Raw genomic sequence first — 22,063 nt, 5'->3', positions numbered from 1 at the left:
AAAAAAAAAAAAAAAAAAAAAAAAAAAAAAAAAAAAAAAAAGGCAAGGCATGGCATAGCGTGGCTGTAGTCCACTTGGGAAGCGTAGGGGATAGGATTATTGCCTGAACCCAGGAGGTGGAGACTGCGGTGAGCCTAGGCGACAGAGCAAGACGGGTATAAAAAAAAGTCCGTAAAACAAGTAAAATGCCAGGATTTCAGGCCTGGTATTTGGGAGGGGTGGGGCGAGGAGTGGGAAGATTTCAAAGGAGGCTATCAGTTTTCAGCCTCCTTTTCCAAACGGAACCCTCCTTTTTCAGACTGGTGGGGTGGGGAGGGTCCCCTGGGGCAGGGCCTGGGCTAGGGTGAGGCCAGCCAAGTGTCCAGGGTGCAGAATGGAGGAGGCCCTCTCTCCGGTGCTCCACAGTCTTAGAGCTTGGGTCCCGGCTCTGCCCTGGAGGCTCTAGGCTTTCTTTCCACTTAGGACCCGATCTCGGAAAGGAAAAGGCTCTTTCCTGAGACTTCCAGAAAAGTTCCGGAATAGGGTTTTGTGTGTTTTTTTTTTTTTTTCCTGAGACAGTCTCACTTTGTTGCTCAGACTGGAGTGTGGTGGCGCGATCTCGGCTGACTACAATCTCCATCTCCTGGGTTCAAGTGATCCTCCCGCCTCAGCCTCCTCAGTAGCTGAGACTATAGGTGCCCACCACCACACCTGGCTTTTTTGTATTTTTAGTAGAGGCAGGATTTCAACATGTTGGCCAGGCTGGTCCCAAACTTTTGACCTCAGGTGATCCACTGACCTCGGCCTCCAGAAGAGCTGGGATTACAGGCGTGTGCCACCACGCCAATGGGTCTTGATTGGCCTGGCTAGGTCATGTGCTCATGCCTGAGCCAATCATAGCAGCCAGGGAGCTGGGGAGCTCCGATTGGCCAGACCCGGATCATGTGCTAGTCAGGGATGAGGATGCCCCAAGATAACCATGTGGAGGTGGGTGTTGGGGAGAGGTTCCTGTAGAAGGATGCTGGACTGACAAATAAGGCCCTCATCATTCAAGTTCAGTGTTGCTTCAGACTTCACTTGTTTTGGGGGCCCTCCTCTATAGGGACTGTCTCCTGCTCTATGGCCCAGCAGCAGACTGTATTCCCTGTCATCCATCCATTCTTTACGAAACAAATATTTAATGAAAGGAAAAAGGCGAGGAAGAGTCTTGATGACAGGTTGAAAGCCGCAGAGGAGACTGACGGGGAGTGACCTCTGAGGTAGGAGAAAGACTAGGTGAACTGGAGTCCCTAGGTCCAGAGAAGTGAGGGAGTTTCTAGGAGGAGTGGTCGACTCAGCTGCTGCTGAGCTCAGCGAGAACAAGTAGTGACCCCAGCTTGGGCAGCGGAGACTGTGGGTGACTCCTTAGCAGGAGTTAAGGGGTGGGGACGCAGCCCTGCCGGGAAGGGGTGAAGAGAGACTGGGACAGTGCGGGTGGAGGAGGCCAGTGTAGGCAAGTCTTCGGAGATGACTGCGAGGGGAGGGAGAAATGGCCAGAGGCAGGAGAGGGCTGGGGGCAGGGGTCGGCCCAGAGAGAGGCTGATGGCACTGAAAAGCATCCAGGGGCGGGCAGCAGCGGGAGGGGATCCTAGGCCTGAGGAGGAGGTGGGTGCCCAGCAGGGAGGTTTGTCAGTTTGGGGACTGGGAGAGGAGAAAAATCCTGAAGGCTTTCGTTTTTCTGTAAGAATGAGGTAAGGCCACGGGCTGGGAGCCCAGGCAGAAGGGGCTGTGGGAGGTGTAAGGAGAGGGGAGCAAGCATGAGGTCTCAGTTTCAGAGTGGGAGTCTCACCGAAAAACATGGTAGGGCTGCCGGCTTTGTGGATGCGTTAGAAGTGTGGGATCACAAATTCCCAATCCCAGGGCTGTGTGTGGAGCCCTCTCTCTAAGCGATGGGAAAGCGGGTATCCTTAAGGTTGGGGTTGCCTATGCTGGAAGGAGGGATTCTATTATAATCCATCAGGCCAGGAGGTAGGTACTATTTTCTGTATTTTACGGTTGCGAAATCTGAGAGGTTCAGACCAATGTAGTATTCGTGTACCATTGGGGTCAAACTAGAACAGGGCCTGGCATGTATTAGGTGTTAATGTTCGTTGCAAAAAAATAAAACTATGCGTGTAGCCGGGCGCGGTGGCTCACGCCTCTAATCCTAGCACTTTGGGAGGTCGAGGTGGATCACCTGAGGTCAGGCCATCATGGTGAAACCCCCATCTTTAAATAAAAAAAATAAAAGAAGAAGAAAAAGAATGTGTGTAAAGTCCACTGCTGCGCCCCTACTGGTAGGCAAGCCTGGAAGTGGCCTCAGCCTTGGGGGCTGGTAGGTAGACGAGGGTGGCCCTGTGTGCTCTGCCATCCCTGCTGCCTTCATGACCCAGTATCAGCTTTGTGACCTTGCAGGTGGATCCTTCCAGAGTCTGGTGGTAGAACTTTGTAGATAGGTAACTAACAGAGCGAGGCAGCGTGTTCTGGACCACATCCCACACAGGGCTCACCTCCGGATGAGTCAGGGGCCTCAGCCAGGGGCCCTGCCCCAGGAATGCCACCCCGGTTCTGTACCCTGCCTAGGCGAGCTGACGGGGCGTTATCAGGGCACACACCTGCAGCATCCAGAGCCCTCCAAGGAGAGGAAGGTCCTGTAGAGGAGAGTCCAAGAGCTGCGACCTGAACGTAGTGGGGGCAGGGCTTCTCTACCAGGAGGGCTAGGCAGAAGTGAATGTGGTCTCTTCAATAAAGTTAATAGTAATGGTTCATACTGCAGAAAACGTGCAGGAGAAAATCCTGTTTATTCCGGCTTTAAAACCATAGAACTCCCAAATTCTCCCTGTAGCGCTATTTATATCCAGAGCTGGTCCCCATATGAAGCTCAGGTTTGAAGTTAACTTAAAAGAAAAATAGCCATCCCTGCTTTAAAAAGATTTCCCGTATAGACCTCCACTAGTCTAATTACGAAGGGCGCGTTGTTTCGCGGTTGGTTGCGGGGAGGGGCATCGGGACCTCCAATGCAGTTACGCCCCTCAGCCCCTCAACAGCTGTGCGGCTGCCCGGTGGGCCCTCTCCAGGGCAGCGGCTCCCAGACTGGCCTCAGCCGACCCCACCCGCCCGCGCCCCGTGTTCTTCCTCGCCCGGGTGCTGGGGGGAGTGGGGAGGCGGGGCGGGCAGCAGATCCGGAAAAGTGGCTGTTCTCGCCCCGGAGGAAGTTGACCCTTCTCCTTCGCCGAGAGCTTGGGATGAAAACAGCTTCTTCCTCTTTACCCTTCCAGGACCCCCCACCCCAGGACGACTCGGCCCCTTCATTCATCCTCCAGCGGCCATCCCGGTGGCTCGGGCGTTCCCACGCGGGGACTCTGTACCCCGGGGGCCCGCGGGGATCCTCCCTCAGGCCTTCGCCGCAGCGGCGAGCCCCGCACCCAGGCCACCCCGGGGGCCCCCGGCCTCCCCCACCCAATTAGCGGGCAGCACCACGGACCCGAGTCCCCACGCGGCTCGCGTCGGAGGAGGCGGCCGCCTGGGAAGCCCGTCCCCCGCGTCGCGGCCCCCGCCCCCGCGAGCCCCGCATCCCCTGGGAAAGGCGGGGGCGCAGCGAGTTTCCCCCAATTAGTTTCCTCTTTGTATGGAGTCTCAGCGCGCCCGTACCCCTCCGCGCAGCGGAAAGTAGTCCCGGCCGGGCGCTCCGCGGCTTCCCAGCGCCGGGCCCGTTTTACTTTGAGAAGCCGACGGGACTCTCGGTGGGGTCCTTCGGAGTGGGGCAGGGGCTGCGGGAGGCTTGCGCGGGCCGCAGGGGCGGGGACCCCGGGGAGGGGGTGGGGAGGGCCGCGAACTCCTCGCCGCTGCCTGAAGAGATGGATCATGGGGCGTAGGGAGATGGCAAACCTCAAACCACGTACGGCGGGCGATACGCGTCAACCGAACCTCGCCAACGGAAGCCCGGAGCCGCCCCTCCCCGCTCCCCCGCCCCGCCGCCCCGGACGGACGGGCGCGCGGAGCCAACCCCGCTGCCGCTCGCCGTCCAAATCCCAGCAGAGCCAATGGGAGCGTGAGGAGGGCGGAGCCACCTCGCGTCACGTTGGGCTGCGCTACCCCCGGCGCCCGTGCAGGCCCCGCCCCTGCCTCCTCCCCTCCCCTCTCGCTGCTCCCGGAGTAGTTGGTGCCAGTGAAGTGAGGGCGGCGATGAGAGCGAAAGTTGCGCTCGGCTCGGCGCTGGGGGCTTGAACCGGCTCCGCGCTCTGCCTGTCTGGGCCTCCCCGTGCTCGGACTCGCGCCCGTGGGGTCCCGGCCCGCCCGCCTGGCCCTGCGCCCGCCCCGCACCCCCTCCCCCGGCTTTGCGCCCCCTCCTCAGGAGTCGCGGGTCCCCGCCACTTTCGCACAGCCCCGGCCCCCGTCGATGCCGGCCATGGTGGAGAAGGGCCCCGAGGTCTCAGGGAAGCGGAGAGGGAGGAACAACGCGGCCGCTGCCGCCTCCGCCGCCGCCGCCGCTGCCTCCGCCGCCGCCGCCTCGGCCGCCTGCGCCTCGCCCGCCGCCGCCGCCGCCTCGGCCGCCGCCGCCGCCTCCTCCGCCTCGACCGCCGCCGCCTCGGCCGCCGCCGCCCCCAATAATGGCCAGAATAAAAGTTTGGCGGCGGCGGCGCCCAATGGCAACAGCAGCAGCAACTCCTGGGAGGAAGGCAGCTCAGGCTCGTCCAGCGACGAGGAGCACGGTAGGTGGCAACCGCCCCCGCGGCTCCGGGCCCCGCGCCCCGCGCCCCGCTGACCGCCGTGCTCTGCTTCCCTCGCAGGTGGAGGCGGCATGAGGGTCGGACCCCAGTACCAGGCGGTGGTGCCCGACTTCGACCCCGGTGAGTAGTGCCCCCGGCCAGGGCCGCGCGCAGAGTCCCGGCCGGCCGGCGGCGGGGATGAGCGGGAGCCCCGGGTCCCCGGCGAGCCCGTGGGGGCGGGAGCCCGCCGACAACTTTCTTTTTGTGTGTGCGTTCGCCCTGCCGTCCGCGGGGAGAACAGCAGGGCGAGGACGAGGCGGCGCACACGCACACGAGTGTTCTGCAAACGTGTCTTTGCAACCGGGGGAGGCCGGGTCGCCCCCAGCCGGGCCGGCGCCGCTGCCCCCTACGCCTCCGAGGACTTCGGGTGGCGTCGGAGGTGGCCACACCTGGCCTGGGGTCGCTGGGAGTCCCCGCGTCCAGGTGAGCTGCGCCTCGGCCAGGGGTAAGGGTGGTAGTGCCGGAGAGTTAGCGTCCTGCGAGTGCCCCAGACTTAGGAGGTTCCCGGAGACCCCTTTCTCGGAACCCTTCCCAGAGGCTGCTCCCCACGCCTTTGCTCCTCTTTGCAGCTTCGGGGCTTTTGCTGGCTCCTGACTCCCCTCGCATCCAGAAGGCAAGTAGAAGAACGACCCTCAAGATCAGTCAATAAAAGAAGTGTGTTTTCCAGAGGGCGCCTGCCTGGGGAAGGGAGCCTCGCATGTGGCAGTTTGATTTTAGGACCTATTTGTAAATGTGTGTATTTCCTTTTTTTTGGAGGAAGAGAATGTGAAATTGAGAACCATTAAAAGCTTTAGCCTAACAAATGCATTTCACCTACACGAAAGCCCTACACCCTAGAATGGAACATTTACTCCCCTGGCTGCTATTCTGTGTGGATCAAATTTAAAGTGGTACAAGAAAAAAAATCCAATCAGACAAAGGAATTCGTCAGATTTTAGTGCATGAGATTCTAGCCGGTCTCTGTATGAGACTGTCTTTAAGGGTTGTTGGTATGGAAAATGAAAGAACATAGGATTTATTTCAGAAATAAAATTTAAAAGAGCATCTTGTGAAGCTGGAGTTAACAATCCTCCCTGGTTGGAGGGCTTTAGAGCTGGGGTTCTCTATGTAGGCTATACCACTAGTTTGTTTGAAAAGATAAATGCATAAATATTTTTCCTTGGAAACAAGACTGTAGAAAATTGCAATGATTTAGTACTTGAAAAAGGCGATTGGTATCAAGCTGTTACTAAGGTACTGAACTCTGTACTTTGAAGTGGAAATACGTAGAGGTCCTGGGTGAGGTCTTGGACACTCTGGAAATTAATGACTTTTCCTAAGTTGGCCTTCTAAATTTTGATTTGTTGACTTAAATCTGTTAAGTTTGTTTGTCTGACACTCAGGTTTGTGTTCCTTTTAAGGCCATGTTAGTGCTTTTGATAGTTCCCCTTCTCCCCCAATTCTTTTTTTTTTTTTCTGGTAGTCACTTCTCATTTGTGAGTGATAGGATAGAACTAGGTGGCCAGGCGATTTCTCTTGTGTGCTTGGCTCCTCCATTCCTTGATTGGCCACCAGGGGAAGCATACTGTTTTTTGGTTACAGTTGACCCTGTCTTCATTTTGTAGGTCAAGTCTATCTTTGCTTTAAAGCACAGAACAAAAAGCCTGTCATCAAGTTTCCCTAATGTAGTACTTTAAAACGTCGACTTGCACAGATCTTTGAGTAAGTTAGTAGGCTTTTTGATACATTTTTGTTAACATTAATTTTGAAAACTTTTATGTTGGATGTGACTAAGGAAAAGGGCGTATTTGTCAGCAGCAGGAATTAGGTTTCTGATATTCATCAAAATAGTGATGTCAGCTCTGCATTGTTAGTAATGAGTCTGACTTCTTTGGAGTTGTACTTTTCTTTGAAACAGCAAACGTAATATTTTGAACTGTTCTTGCACTTTTTGTTGGAATAGGTATGAGCATAAACTTGCTAGCGACCAGCTATTCTAAAATGAAAAACATCTAGCGGATTGCAGTAGCTCCCAACACTTGAGGAGGCCAAGGATGGAGGATCTCTTGAGCCCAGGAGTTGGAGACTAGTCTGGGCAATGTAGAAAGACTCTGTCTCTACAAAAAATAAAAAAAATTAGCTGGGCATAGTGGTATATGCCTGTAGTTTCAACTACTTGGGAGGCTGAGGCTGGAGGATTGCTTTGAGCCTGGGAGGTCAAGACTGCAGTGAGCAGTGATTTCACCATTGCACTCCAGCCTGGGTAACAGAGTGAGAGCCTGTCTCAAAAATAAAAAGGAAAACATCTAACTGTTCTGCATAGCCTTGCTGCCAGTTGGTTGAGTCTTGATGGGAAAATTTCCAAATTTCATATTTTGTGTTTTAATCTGGAAAGGAATTTAACTGGTATAAAGTAATTTCACACCCTGTTTTGCCAACCTGAGTAGGGGACACAGTCCTAGATATGCATGGAAATTGAGACTTTACTATTTCCTATTGGTTTTATGTGTCTTCTCATTTAACTCAAAGTTTAAGGGAAAGAAAGACTTCCATTTTGCAATAGAAATGATACAACATGTTTGTTATGGCAAAATCTTTTCTTAGCTCTTTAAGACTTAAGAGAGGTTTTTTTCATGACTGCAAGTTAAGAGTAGTGAATTGAGGAATAAATTGATTAAGAATTGAGAGTTTGATCCTTGCTGCTTTTTATTTCTTCGTGTTTTTTTCTTTTTCTTTTTTGAGACCAAGTCTCTATCTGTTGCCCAGGCTGGAATGCAGTGGCGTAATCTTGGTTCACTGCAACCTCTGCTTTCCAGTTTCAAGTGATTCTTCTGTCTCATCTTCCCGAATTGCTAGGTTTACAGTTGTTGACCATGTTGACCAGGCTGGTCTTGAACTCCTGACCATAGGTGATTTGCACCCCTTGGCCTCCCAAAGCTCTGGGATTACAGGCATGAGTCACCATGCCTGGCCCCTGCTTGACTTTTTAAGTGTATTTTTGTTCTTCTCTTTTACTGGAATTTGAACAGAGGGGTAGATGTGAAACTTAACAGAAAACTTTTTCTTTCTTTCTTTTTATTATACTAAAATAAATAATAAGTGTGGTAGAGATGCACGAATGAAAGAATTTGACTTTTTTTTTTTTTTTTTTTTTTTTTTGAGATGGTGTCTTCCTCTGTCACCGAAACTGGAGTGCAATGGCATGATCTTAGCTCACTAAAACCTCCGCCTCCCAGGTTCAAGCCATTCTTCTGCTTCAGCCTCCTGAGAAGCTGGGATTACAGGCATGTGCCACCATGTCTGGCTAATGTTGGTGTTTTTAGCAGAGATGGGATTTTACTGTGTTGGTCAGGCTGGTCTCAAACTCCTGATCTCAGGTGATCTGATTGCCTTAGCCTCCCAGAGTGCTGGGATTATAGGTGTGAGCCACTGCGCCCAGCTTGATATTTTTTAAAGTCAGATTTTACTTATTTGCTGTATGCCAGCTTGACCCTATTTAGCTTTAAAAGCAAATGATTGGAGCTACCTGATATTTCCTGTACAGTCCAAAGGAAGATTTAATTCTGTTATCCTTTACAAATAGTGAATGAGGTGATAGAGCAATATTTTTTTGTTTTTGAGATGGAGTCTTGCTCTTTTGCCAGGCTGGAGTGCAGTGGCATGATCTCAGCTCATTGCAACCTCCGTCTGCCAGATTCAAGTGATTCCCTTGCCTCAGTCTCTTGAGTAGCTGGGACTACAGGCACACGCCACCACACCTGGCTTATTTTTTGTATTTTAGTAGAGACGGGGTTTCACCATGGCCAGGATGGTCTCAATCTCCTGACCTTATGATTCCGCCACCTTGGCCTCCCAAAGTGCTGGGATTACAGGCTTGAGCCACTGTGCCCAGCTGGTAGAGCCCTTTTGTCCTAAAATGCCAATTCAGTTCTTAACAATTAAGACCCAGACTAGGTCGATGGAATGGCATAGCTTGGAATTTAGAATACTTTCATTTCTGTTTACAGTGAAAAAAAAAGTTTTACCAACTTTTGAAGAGTTAAAAACAAAAGCCAAAGTGCAGCCCTACACTTTTGACTTCAGCTTTGTAGTTGCATGTGCCATGCAGATTGTCTTTCCATGTTCTCTGCCATAGATTATGCTGAGCGGTCATTGGTTTCTTTTAATATTCAGTAGTTACAGGATAACAGGATAAGAGGAAGGATGCTTGTTTATCCTACCTCTGTTTAGTTCTTTTCTACACTAGCAAAGCATCACTTAATGTGAAATGAATAATGTTTTTCTTTTCTTTGAGGCAGGGTCACACTCTGTTACCCAGTGCAGTAGTGTGATCATGGCGGCAGTGAACTGCAACCTCTGGGTGCATGCCATCCTCCCGCCTTAAATAGCTGGAGCTACAGATGCACACCACCATGCCTGACTAGTTTTATTATGTTTTTTGTAGAAATTGGTTTTGCCATGTTGTCCAGGCTCGTCTTGAACTCCTGGGTTCAAGTGATCTGCCTGCCGTAGCCTCTCAACGTGCTGGGAATATAGCTGTGAGCCACTGTGTTCAGCCACTATTATTACTATTTACTCTTCTTTTTTTTTTTTTTGAGGCATAGTTTTGTTCTTGTTGCCCAAGCTTGAGTGCAATGGCGTGATCTCCGCTCACCACAATTTCTGCCTCCCGGGTTCAAGTGATTCTCCTGCCTCAGCCTCTGGAGTAGCTGGGATTACAGGCATGTGCCACCACACCTGGCTAATTTTGTATTTTTAATAGAGACGGGGTTTCTTCATGTTGGTCAGCCTGGTCTTGAACTCCCAGTCTCAGGTGATCCACCGGCCTCGGCCTCCCAAAGTGCTGGGATTACAGGTGTGAGTCACTGTGCCCGGCCCTTTTTTTTTTTTTTTTTTTATTTTTTTTTTTTGAGGCGGAGTTTCACTCTTGTTACCCAGGCTGGAGTGCAATGGCGCGATCTCGGCTCACCGCAACCTCCGCCTCCTGGGTTCAGGCAATTCTCCTGCCTCAACCTCCTGAGTAGCGGGGATTACAGGCATGCGCCACCATGCCCAGCTAATGTTTTTTTTGTATTTTTAGTAGAGACGGGGTTTCACCATGTTGACCAGGATGGTCTCGATCTCCTGACCTCGTGATCCACCCGCCTTGGCCTCCCAAAGTGCTGGGATTACAGGCTTGAGCCACTGCGCCCAGCCTCGGCCCTTTTTTGTTAATTACTAATACCTTTTTAAAAAATTTTAAATTTTTATTCTCTTTATACATTTCCTTGGTGCTTCAGAGATGTACATTGTTAATGGCAAATATTTTTGAGATAGTGGCCCTTTAAAAAAACAAGCTTTATTTTGAACATTTAATCCAATATATTTAATCAGATCTGAAAATTTGTGGTTGTCATTGGTGTAACTGTCACTTCAGAGTTGACTTGTGTCAGAAAAATGTGTTTTCATGTGGAGTAGATAATTTTTCTGAACAAGGTGTCTTGATAGGCCGTTGATTTGTTTTCACTGGTGATTCTGTGGATATGCTAAAATTATGGTGAATGCTTTGTGATTTTTGTTTTTGAGACAAAGTCTTGCTCTGTCACATAGGCTAGCGTGCAGTGGTCTGATCTTGGCTCACTGCAGCCTCTGCCTCCCAGGCTCAAGTGATCCTCCCCCCTTGGCCTCTTCAGTAGCTAGGAATACATGCATACATCACCACACTTGATCCAGGTTGGTCTCAAACTCCTGTGCTCAAGCAGTCCTCCTGCCTTGGCCTCCCAAAGTGCTGGAATTACAGGCATGCACCTGGCAATGCTTTGTGATTTATTTATTTTTATTTATTTGTTTATTTTCTTTTTTGAGATGGAGCCTCGCTCTGTCGCCAGGCTGGAGTGTAGTGTTCTTTGCTCACTGCAACTTCTGCCTCCTGGGTTCAAGCAATTTTCATGCCTCAGCCTCCCAAGTAGCTGGGATTACAGGCACATGCCACCACACCCAGCTAATTTTTGTATTTTTTTTTTTTTTTTTTTAGTAAAGATGGGGTTTCACTGTGTTAGCCGGGATGGTCTTAATCTCCTGACCTCATGATCCGCCTGCCTCAGCCTCCCAAAGTGCTGGGATTACAGGCGTGAGCCACTGTGCCGACCTTATTTATTTTTTTTGAGATGGAGTTTTGCTCTTGTTGCCCAGGTTACAGTGCAATGGCGTGATCTTGGCTCATTGCAACCTCTGCCTCCCAGGTTCACTTGATTCTCCTGCCTCAGCCTCCCGACTAGCTGGGATCACAGGCATTGTGCCACCATGCCCAACTAATTGTTGCATTTTTAGTAGAGATGGAGTTTCACTATGTTGGCTAGGATGGTCTCGATCTCATGTCCTTGTGATCTGCCCGCCTCAGCCTCCCAGAGTGCTGGGATTACAGGCATAAACCATCGTGATCAGCCAAATACTGTTGTGTGTGTGTGGTTCCCCCCCCCCCCCCCCGAGACAGAGTCTCACTCTGTTGCCCAGTCTGGAATGCAGTGGCGCATTCTCTGCTCACTGCAACACCTGCCTCCTGGGTTCAAGTGATTCTCCTGCCTCAGCCTCCCGAGTAGCTGGGATTATAGGCACCCACCATCACACTCAGATAATTTTTGTATTTTTTTTTTCAGTAGAGACGGGGTTTTTACCATATTGGCCAGGCTGGTCTTGAACTCCTGATCTTGTGATCCACCCATCTCAGCCTCCCAAAGTGTTGGGATTACAGGTGTAAGCCACCGTGCCTGGCCCAAACACTATTAATACCAGGCCATATTTGCTTCAGGTACAGCAAAGGCTGATTCCCACCTTCTGTCTTCATTAATTCAAAATTGATTTATATTATTTCTGTGATAGTTGCATCCTCTGAGAAGCAGATGACAAGATAGAATTAGATGTGCAAGAGGTATATTAGCGTGTATTTCCGAATGATAAAGAAGGGAGGAAGGAGGTGTAGATGGCAAGAGGCTTTGCACTGGATGCAGGTGTGACAGCTATGAAAGAAGAGAGGGAAGGGATGATTATTTATGATTGATAGAGGAACCACAAACTTCAGTGCAGCATTGTTAGAAGAGTCTATTGGGCAGCAGTGATCCTGCTCTGGGGACATCTGCTGTGTTCAGTCATTGGCGGGGAGTAGCCTAGAGTAGCCTAGCCTTCGTATGGATGCTGTAGATTCCTGGCAGCTGGGGCTGTCAGTTAATTACACCCCTTGCAGCATTTTCTCTCTTGGAGGGAAATCTGAATGGCATACTCTCCAGGCTGTCAGAATTCCCACGTGTGTTTTTGTGCTTTAATATGTATGTGTGAGGCCCAGCATAGTGGCTCACGCCTGTAATCCCGGCACTTTGGGAGGCTAAGGTGGGTGGATCACCTGAGGTCAGGAGTTGGAGACCAGCCTGGCCAACATGGTGAAACCCCATCTCTACTAAAAATATTGAAATTAGCCAGGTGTGGTGGCATGCACCTGTAATCCCAGCTACTCAGGAGGCCAAGGCAGGAGAATCGCTTGAACCCAGGAGGCAGAGGTTGCAGTGAGCCGAGATTGTGCCACTACACTCCAGACTGGGTGACAGAGTGAGAGTCTGTCTCAAAAAAAAAAAAAAGTTTGGTAAACAGTATGTTTTCTTGTTAGCCTTTTTGTAAATGGAATAATTTGTTCTAGTCATGTACTTTTATGCTTTCTAAACAAGCACATTTCTACAAGCAAGGTAGACAACTTCCTTTTCTTCACCCATCTTCATCATGATGTTAGGTAGGTTTATTAATTGTTTTTGAGATGCTATCCTGTAGGGGCTGGGCGTGGTGGCCCATGCCTGTGATCCTAGCACTTTGGGAGGCCAAGGATGGATCACGAGACCTGCAGTTCAAGACCAGCCTGGCCAACATGGCGTGCGATCTCAGCTCACTGTAACCTCCACCTCCCGAGTTCAAGTGATTCTCCTGCCTCCGCCTCCCAAGTAGCTGGGATTGATTACAGGCACGCACCACCACGCTCGGCTAATTAAAAAAAAATTTTGTGGGGCTAGGCGCAGTGGCCCATGCCTGCAATTCAGCACTTTGGGAAGCTGAGGCAGGCGGATCACAAGGTCAAGAGATCGAGACCATCCTGGCCAACATGGTGAAACTAAAAATATATAAATTAGCTGGGCGTGGTGGCACTCGCCTGTGGTCCCAGCTACTCAGGAGGCTGAGACGGAAGACTTGCTTGAACCCGGGAGGCAGAGGTTGCAGTGAGCCGAGATTCTGCTACTGCACTCCAGCCTGGTGACAGAGCAAAATTTTTTTTTCTGTAGAGAAGGGGTTTCACCATGTTGGCCAGGCTGGTTTTGAATTCTTGAACTTAAGTGATCTCCCCCACTTTTGCCTGCCAGAGTCCTAGGATTACAGGTGTGATCTATTGTACCCGGGCCCTTCAATTTTTTGAAGACTTGGTATTGCTGTGCCTCTGAGGCTAGAGTGCAGTGGAATGATCACAGTTCATCCTACAGGGCTCAAATGATCCTCCTGTCTCAGTTTCCTGAGTAGCTGGGACTATAGGCATGCGCCAGTATGCTTGACTAATTTTTAAACTTTTTGTAGAGATGGAGTTTTGCCAAGTTGCCAGGCTGGTCTCTAACTCCTGGGCTCAACCAGTCCTTCTGTGTTGTCCCAAAGTGCTGGGATTATAAGCATGAGTCACTGTGTCTGTAATTAATTTTTCCAATTAATGATGAGGTTAAGTGTCTTATTTTTTTAATTTTTAATTTTTTGTGGCTTTTTTTTTTTTTTTTCTTTTTTTTGTGAGGCAGTTTTTCTCTTTTTACCCCGGCTGGAGTGCAATGGCTCGATCTCGGCTCACTGCACCCTCTGCCTCCTGGGTTCAAGTGATTCTCCTGCCTCAGCCGGAGTAGCTGGGACTACAGGTATGCGTCACCATGCCCAGCTAATTTTTGTGTTTTTAGTAGAGAAGGGGTTTCACCATGTTGACCAGGATAGTCTCGATCTCTTGACTTTGAGATCCACCTGCCTTGGCCTCCCAAAGTGCTGGGATTATAGGCGTGAGCCACCACGCCTGGCCAAATTTTTAATTTTTTATGACTTTTTTTTTTTTCCCCCTTTTTTGAGATTTCTCTGTCACCCAGGCTGGAATGTAGTGGTGTGATCATAGCTTATTGTACCCTTGAACTAAGCTCAAGTGATATTCCTACCTTTGTTTCCAGAGTAGTTGGGACTACAGTTGTTTGACCACCACACCCAGCAAAGCGTGTGGTAAAAGTACTAAGTGTCTTTTAGCTGAGTATTGAAAAGAGTGTCGTCTTATTTATTTGTTTATATATACTTTTTGAGACAGGGTCTCTCTCTGTCATCCAGGCTGGAGTGCATTTGTGTAATTTTGACTCACTTCATCCTCAACCTCTCAGGATCAAGTGATCCTCCCACCTTGGCCTCCTGAGGAGCTGGGTCTATAGGCACCTGCCACTGTGCCTACCTAAAGTTTGTATTTTTTGTAGACGTGTGGGTTCAGCTATTGTTGGTGTTGCCCCTAGCCCAGGAGTGTCTTTGTAAATTTTTTTTTTTTCTTTTGCCCCTCGGTTTCCTCCTGTGAATGTATCTTTCTTTTGCCTTTTTCCATTTTGACAGAGTCTTGCTCTGTTGTCAGGTCGGAGTGCAGTGGCGCAATCTTGACTCACTGCAACCTCCGCCCCACCACCCCCACCGGGTTCAAGCGATTCTCCTACTTCAGCCTCCCAAGTAGCTGGGACTACAGGCATACACCACAATGTCCAGCTAATTTTTTGTATTTTTTTTCTCTAGTTTAGTTAATATTTGTATTTTTAGTAGAGACTGGGTTTCACCATGTTGGCCAGGCTGATCTTGAACTCTTGACCTTGTGTGATCCACCCGCCGTGACCTCCCAGATTACAGGCGTGAGCCACTGCACCCAGCTTTTTTTTTTTTTTTTGAGACGGAGTTTTGCTCTTGTTGCCCAGGCTAGAGTGCAATGGCATGATCTCGGCTAACCGCAACCTGTGACTCCTTGTTTCAAGCGATTCTCCTGCATCAGCCTCCTTAGTAGCGAGGATTATAGGCATGTGCCACCATGCCCAGCTAATTTTGTATTTTTAATAGAGAAGGGGTTTCTCCATGTTGGTCAGGCTGCTGTTTAACTCTTGACCTCAGGTGATCCGCCCGCCTCCACCTCCCAAAGTGCTGGGATTACAGGTGTGAGTCACCGTGCCTGGCCTCTTTTGCTGCTTTTTTCTTTCTTTTTTTTTCCCCCTTGGACAGGGTGTCGCTCTGTTGCCCAGGCTGGAGTGCAGTGGAGCAATCTCGGTTTACTGCAGCCTCCATCTCCTGGGCTTAAGCGATCCTCCCTCCTTAGCCTCAGGTAGCTGGGACTATAGGGGTGTGCCACCGTGCCTGGCTAATTTTTGTATTTTTTTATAGAGACGGGGTTTTGCCATGTTGTCCAGGCACTGTTTTGCTGTTTTTCTATAGTGTGTTGGATTTCTTTTTTTTTTTTTTTCCCGAGACAGAGTCTCGCTGTATTGCCAGGCTATAGTGCAGTGGCACAATCGCAGCTCACTGCAACCTCCATCTCCTGGGTTCAAGCGATTCTCCTGCTTCAGCCTCCCCGAGTAGTTGAGACAACAGGCGCATGCCACCAAGCCCAGCTAGTTTTTTGAATTTCAGTAGAGGTGGGGTTTCACCATGTTGTCCCAGGATGGTCTTGATCTCCTGACCTCTCACCTGCCTCGGCCTCCCAAAGTGCTAGGATTTGTGAGATGGTGTTTCTCCAGGTTGGTCAGGCTGGCCTTGAACTCCCCACCTCAGGTGATCCACCTGCCGTGGCCTCCCAAAGTGCTGGGATTATAGGCATGAGCCACCACGCCCGGCCCAGAATCCCCTTTAAGAAAAAACGCTTAGGCCAGGTATGGAGGCTTATGTCTGTAATTCCAGCACTTTGGGAGTCTGAGGCGGGCAGATCACCCAAGGTCAGGAGTTCGAGACCAGCTTGGCCAACATGGTGAAACCCTGTCTCTACTAAAAATACGAAAAAATTAGCTGGGCTGTAATCCCAGCTATTGAGGAAGCTGAGGCATGAGAATTGCTTGAACCTGGGAGGCAGAGGTTACAGTGAGCCGAAATCACGCTTCTGCACTCCAGCCTGGGTGACAGCAATACTCCGTCTCAAAAAGAAAAGAGAAAAAACACTTAAGAGCAAGGCTTTATTGGATCCATTGATTAGTTGTTTCCATGTGGCCCCAGGCGTTTGGAGAATTTTATGTTTAGGGTTGCCAGAGCCAACTTGTAGTCCAGTTACATTCCTCTTCTTCCCGGCAGTGAAAACACAGGTGAAATGGGAGGTATTTAGCTTGGTTGCCTGGGGACAAATTGGACTGAGTTGCTTAATTCCTGCATGTATGTTGAAGTAGTCATCTTCAGAGCTTAGAATACAGTTGGAGTTTTTTTTAAGAAGAGCAGTTTCTTTTGATTGTGTGACTAATGGCCATACATATAGTCATGTACTGCGAAACAAATGTCGTTTTGGTCAAGGACAGTGGTCCCATAAGATTATAATGGAACTAAAAGATTCCTGTCGCCTAGTAACTTCACCCTGTCTGTAGTGTAACAGCGTGTAGCATTACTCTGGTGTTTGTGTGGTGCTGGTGTAAACAAACTACTGCACTGCCAAGTTGTATAAAATCTAGCACATAAGAGTTACGTACAGTACATGGTATTGGTAATGACAATAACACTGGTTTGTGGATTTACAATACATTGTATGGTTATTTTTGAGTGTATTCGTACTTATAAAAATTAAAAGTTTGGGCTGGGCATGGTGGCTCACGGCAATAATCCCAGCACTTTGGGAGGCCGAGGTGGGTGGATCACCTGAGGTCGGGAGTTTGAGACCAGCCTGGCCAACGTGGAGAAACCCCATGTCTATATTAAAAAAAAAAAAAAAAGCTGTAAAACAGCCTCAGGCAAGTCCTTTAGGAGGTATTCCAGAAGGAAGACAGTGTGGTAGCTCTAGAATGTGACAGCTCCATGTTTGTTATTGCCTCTGGAGACCTTCCAGTGGGACAAGATATGGAATTGGAAGATGGTGATTTGATGATCCTGACTGTAGGCTAGGCCAGTGTGTGTGTTTGTGTGTGTGTGTATGTGGTTTTTTTTTTTTTTTTTTGAGATGCAGCCTTGCCCTGGTGCCCAGGCTGGAGGCATGATCTTGGCTCACTGAAACCTCTGCCTTCCTGGTTCAAGCGATTCTTCTGCCTCAGCCTCCTGAATAGCTGGGATTACAGGCATGCATCACCATGCCTGGCTAATTTTTGTATTTTTAGTAGACATGGGGTTTCATTATGTTGGCCAGGCTGGCCTCGAACACCCGACCTCAAGTGATCCGCCTGCTTTGGCCTCCCAAAGTGCTGGGACTGTAGGCATGAGCCACTGCACCTGGCCTAATTTTTGTATTTTCAGTAGAAGCGGGGTTTTGTCATGTTGGCCAGGCTGTTCTTGAACTCCTGATCTCAGGTGATCTGCCTACCTTGACCTCTCACAGTGAGGCCACTTGAGCCACTGTGCCCGGCTATATATTACACCCATTCTCTCAGTGAAGGTTGTATTTCCTGCTTTACCTTTACTGGCATAGAAGCTGCTGGACTTGGTGTTCTGCTTTCAAACTTAGCATGGATATAGGGAGTTTAGGGGAGGAGGAAGAGAAGAGTAGGTGCTTATTTAGTTTTGATCTTACTACCAGAAAATGGGAGCTAGTGCTGTAATGTAAGTCTCATTTCTTTGAGAGTGGTAGCATAGTCTTTTGAGCCACCAAATCAGGTTTTAAGTAACTTTTTTTTTTTTTTTTTTTGGGAGAAGGGTCTCACCCTGTCCCCCACCAGGCTGGATGGAGCACAGTGGTGGGAACATGGCTCACTGCAGCCTTGACTTCGTGGGCACCAGTGAGCCTCCTGCTTTAGCCGCCCAGGTAGCTGGGATTACAGATGTGAAGCACTGCACCTGGCTGTTAAGGATTATCTCTTACGAACTTGTCAGAGCTAAACAGTGGCTGAATTTTTTTTCTTTTTTTTGAGTCAGAGTCTCGCTCTGTCACCCAGGCTGGCGTGTAGTGACATAGTCTCGGCTCACTGCAACCTCCACCTTCTGGGTTCAAGCGATTCCCCTGCCTCAGCCTCCTGAATAGCTAGGATTACAGGCATGTGCCACCACGCCTGGCTAATTTTTAATTTATTTACCTTTTTTTTTTTTTTTTTTTTTGAGTCGGAGTTTCGCTCTTGTTGCCCAGGCTGGAGTGCAATGGCACGATCTCGGCTCACCGCAACCTCTGCCTCCTAGGTTCAGGCAATTCTCCTGCCTCAGCCTCCTGAGTAGCTGGGATTACAGGCACGCGCCACCATGCCCAGCTAATTTTTTGTATTTTTAGTAGAGACGGGGTTTCACCATGTTGACCAGGATGGTCTCGATCTCTTGACCTTGTGATCCACCCGCCTCGGCCTCCCAAAGTGCTGGGATCACAGGCGGGAGCCACCGCGCCCGGCTACCTTTTTTTTTTTTTTAAAGACGGGGTTTCGCCATGTTGGTCAGGCTGGTCTTGAACTTCCGACCTCAGGCGATCCGCCTGCCTTGGCCTCCAAAGTGCTTGGATTACAGGCGTGAGCCACCACACCCAGCCAATTTTTATATTTTTAGTAGAGAAAGCGTTTCGCCATTTTGGTCAGGCTGGTCTTGAACTCCTGACCTGAGGTGATCCACCCGCCTTGGCCTCCCAAAGTGTTGGGATTGCAGGCGTGAGCCACCACGCACAGCCAACAGTGGCTGAATTTTTTTAAGACTTTGTGCTTGGTTTGGTATCTTTTCTTGAACAGGATTTTGTTTTTGTTATTTGATTTTTTTGTTGTTGTTGTTTGTTTTTTTGAGATGGGGTCTCCCTGTGTTGCCCAGGCTGGAGTACAGTGGTGTGTTCTCAGCTCACTGCTGCCTCCGCCTCCTGGGTTCGAGTGATTCTCCTGCCTCAGCCTTCTGAGTAGCTGGGGTTACAGGCACGTGCCACCATGTCTGGCTAATTTTTGTATTTTTAGTAGAGGCTGGGTTTTACCATGTTGGCCAGGCTGGTCTTGAACTCTTGGCTTCAGGTGATCCACCCACCTCGGCCTTCCAAAGTGCTGGGATTACAGGTGAGTCCCCACCACTCCTATCCTTGTTGTTGTTGTTGTTGTTTTTGTTTTGTTTTGTTTTTTTGAGACAGAGTCTTTCTCTGTCGCCCACATTAGAGTGCAGTGGTGCACTGCAACCTCTGCCTCCCAGGTTCAAGCAATTCTGCCTCAGCCTCCTGAGTAGCAGGGATTACAGGCATGCACCACCAGGCGCCGCTAGTTTTTGTAATTTTAGTGGAGGTAGGGTTTCACCCTGTTGGCCTGGCTGCTCTCGAACTCTTGACCTCAGGTGATCCACCCGCCTCAGCCTCCCAAAGCGCTAGATTACAGGTGTGATCCACCACGCCTGGCCAATGTTGTCCATTTTATAGTTATTTCTTGATTATATGAGACCAGCCTGACCAACATGGAGAAACTTCATCTCTACTAAAAATACAAAAATTAGCTGGGCGTGGTGATGCATGCCGGTAATCCCAGCTACTTGGGAGGTTGAGGCAGGAGAATCGTTTGAACCTGGGAGGTAGAGGTTGCGGTGAGCTGAGATTGCTTCACTGCACTCCAGCCTGGGCAATAAAGAGTGAGACTCTATCTGGAAAAAAAAAAAAAAAAAAAAAAAAAAGGTCACATCAAGCTTTAAAATGAAAGAACTACCTAGGTAATTTGGAAATTAATATTATATGATATATAAGCTGTACATATTATAAAAATTATTTTGAAAATCCTAATCTTTAAAATTTCAGTTTAGATTTTCCTTGTAGTTATCTAGAGCTGTGATGTCCAATAATGTAGCCACTAGGTACATGGAACTGTTTAAATTAAAATTAATTAAAATTAAATAAAATTAAAAATTCAGTCCTTCTGTTACACTAGGCACATTTTTGATGTTCAGCCATCATATGTAGCTACTAGGTGCCATATTGGGCAGCTCTGAATAGCGTATTTTCTTTTTTTTTTTTTTTTTGAGACAGCGTTTCGCTTGTTACCCAGGCTGGAGTGCAATGGCGCGATCTCAGCTCACTGCAACTCCACCTCCTGGGTTCAAGCAATTCTCCTGCCTCAGCCTCCCGAGTAGCTGGGACTACAGGCGTGTGCCACCATGCCCAGCTGATTTTTGTATTTTTAGTAGAGACGGGGTTTCACCATGTTGACCAGGCTGTTCTCAAACTCCTAACCTCAGGTGATCTGCCCGCCTCAGCCTCCCAAAGTGCAGGGTTTATAGGCATGAACCACTACATCCAGCTTCAGCCTCTTTAAATGCTCTTGTCTACTAATTCTATCATCTGTGCCATTTCTATGTCTTTTTTTTTCTCATTTTGGTTTGACTTTTCCAACTACTTTGCTTATCTGTTGATTTTTGGATGCCAGACATGAATTTTACTTTATTGGAGGCTGGATATTTTTGTATTTCTTTTTTTTTTTTTTTGAGACGGAGTCTCGCTCTGGAGTGCAGCGGCGCATCCACCTCCTGGGTTCAAGCGATTCTTCTGCCTCAGCCTCCTGGGTAACTAGGATTACCAGCCCATGCCACCATGCCTGGCTAATTTTTGTATTTTTAGTAGAGATGGGGTTTCTCCATGTTGTCTAGGATGGTCTCCATCTCCTGACCTTGTGATCCCCCCCCCACTTCGGCCTTCCAAAGTGCTGGGATTACAGGTATGAGCCACCACTCCCGGCATGGTTAATTTATTTTTATTGTTTTAGAGACAGGGTCTTACTGTGTTGCCCAGGCTGGTCTTGAGCTCCTGGGTTCAAGCGATCATCCCTCCTCAGCCTCTCCAGTAGCTGGGATTACAGGCTTCTGCCATCATACCTTAAGGGAATGCAGAACCAGGGACAAAGACCAAATACATATTTCTTTTTTTTTTCTTTTTCTTTTTCTTTTTTTAAAGATGGGGTTTCACCATGATGGCTAGGCTGGTCTTGAACTCCTGACCTCAGATGATCCACCCACCTCAGCCTCCCAAAGTGCTAGGATTACAGGCATGAGCCACCGTGCCTGGCGCAAATACATAATTCATAATATACTACACGAGGTAAATCTGGTGCATGTCACTCCACCTTGACTGGAAGCAGAAGTATAAATTTTGCCCGGTTACCCAGACTGGTCTTGAACTCCTCACCTCAAGCTGTCCCCTCCTCCCAAAGGTTCTAGGATTGCAGGCATGAGCCACCTCCTGGGTAGCTGGGATTACAGGTGCCCATTACCACGCCTGGCTAATTTTATTTGTACTTTTAGTAGAGACAGGGATTTTGGCCAGGCTGGTCTCAAAACTCCTCACCTTAAGTGATCCACCTGCCTCAGCCTCCCAATGTGTTGGGGTTACAACCCCAACAACAGTGGCTTGAGCCACTGTGCCTAGTCTAATTTTTGTATTTTTTGTAGGGATGGGAGTTTCCCCATGTTGCCCAGGCTGCTCTTGAACTCCTGGCCTCAAGCAAACCACCTGCTTTGTCCTCCCAAAGTGCTGGGATTTGAAGAGTGAGCCACTGTGCCCAGCCCTGTTCATTTCAATATTCCTGATGAAGCACTCTGTCTGATCTCATTGTTCTTAGAAATCTGCTTGCTGGTGCCCTGTGCAGTGGCTCATACCTACAATCCCAGCACTTTGGGAAACTGAGATGGGGGATTGCTTGAGGCCAGGGGCTAGAGATCAGATGGGGCAACATAGCAAGACCTCGTCTCTACATGCACCTGTAGTCCTGGCTACTTGGGAGGATGAGATGGGAGGATTGCTTGAACCCATGAGTTTGAGGCTGCTGTGAGCTGTGATCACACCACTGAGTGTGATCAGCCTGAGAGACAGGAGACAGTATCTCTTAGCAAGAAGAAAAAAGGGAAAAAAAAATCTAACCACAATATTGATGATTCTAGCCCAGAATTTTCCAAAGGAGTATAGGTGTTTTTTGGTGGTGGTGTTATTGTTTGTTTTGTTTTTTTTGAGATGGACTGTGGCCTTTTTTTTGTTTTGTTTTTCGAGAGGAAGTCTTGGTTTGTCGCCCAGGCTGGAATGCAGTGGCGCAATCTCGGCTTACTGTAACCTTTGCCTCCTGGGTTCAAGCAATTCTTGTGTCTCAGCCTCCCAAGTAGCTGGGACTACAGGTATGCACCACTACACCTGGCTAATTTTTGTATTTTTGGTAGAGATAGGGTTTCACCAT

The 22,063-nt window shown here is 49.1% G+C and overlaps 1 protein-coding gene across 1 annotated transcript in view; it reads left to right on the top strand.

Moving 5' to 3' along the window:
- The first annotated feature begins 4,101 nt into the window (after window positions 1-4,101).
- RCOR1 (REST corepressor 1) overlaps window positions 4,102-22,063 on the top strand; it is a 130,531-nt gene continuing 112,569 nt past the window's right edge. Inside the window, exons 1-2 of the mRNA XM_032287326.1 lie at window positions 4,102-4,709; window positions 4,788-4,847. Coding sequence (XP_032143217.1) covers window positions 4,397-4,709; window positions 4,788-4,847 — 373 coding nt within the window. The 5' untranslated portion in view covers window positions 4,102-4,396. The remainder of the gene's footprint in view (window positions 4,710-4,787; window positions 4,848-22,063) is intronic.

The sequence above is a fragment of the Sapajus apella genome, unplaced genomic scaffold (genome assembly GCF_009761245.1).
Source record: "Sapajus apella isolate SASKATOON/1434 unplaced genomic scaffold, GSC_monkey_1.0 scaffold20, whole genome shotgun sequence".
NCBI lineage: Eukaryota > Metazoa > Chordata > Mammalia > Primates > Cebidae > Sapajus > Sapajus apella.
The sequence above is the reverse complement of the archived record's forward strand: the minus strand, read 5'-3'. Positions and strand labels throughout refer to the sequence as shown.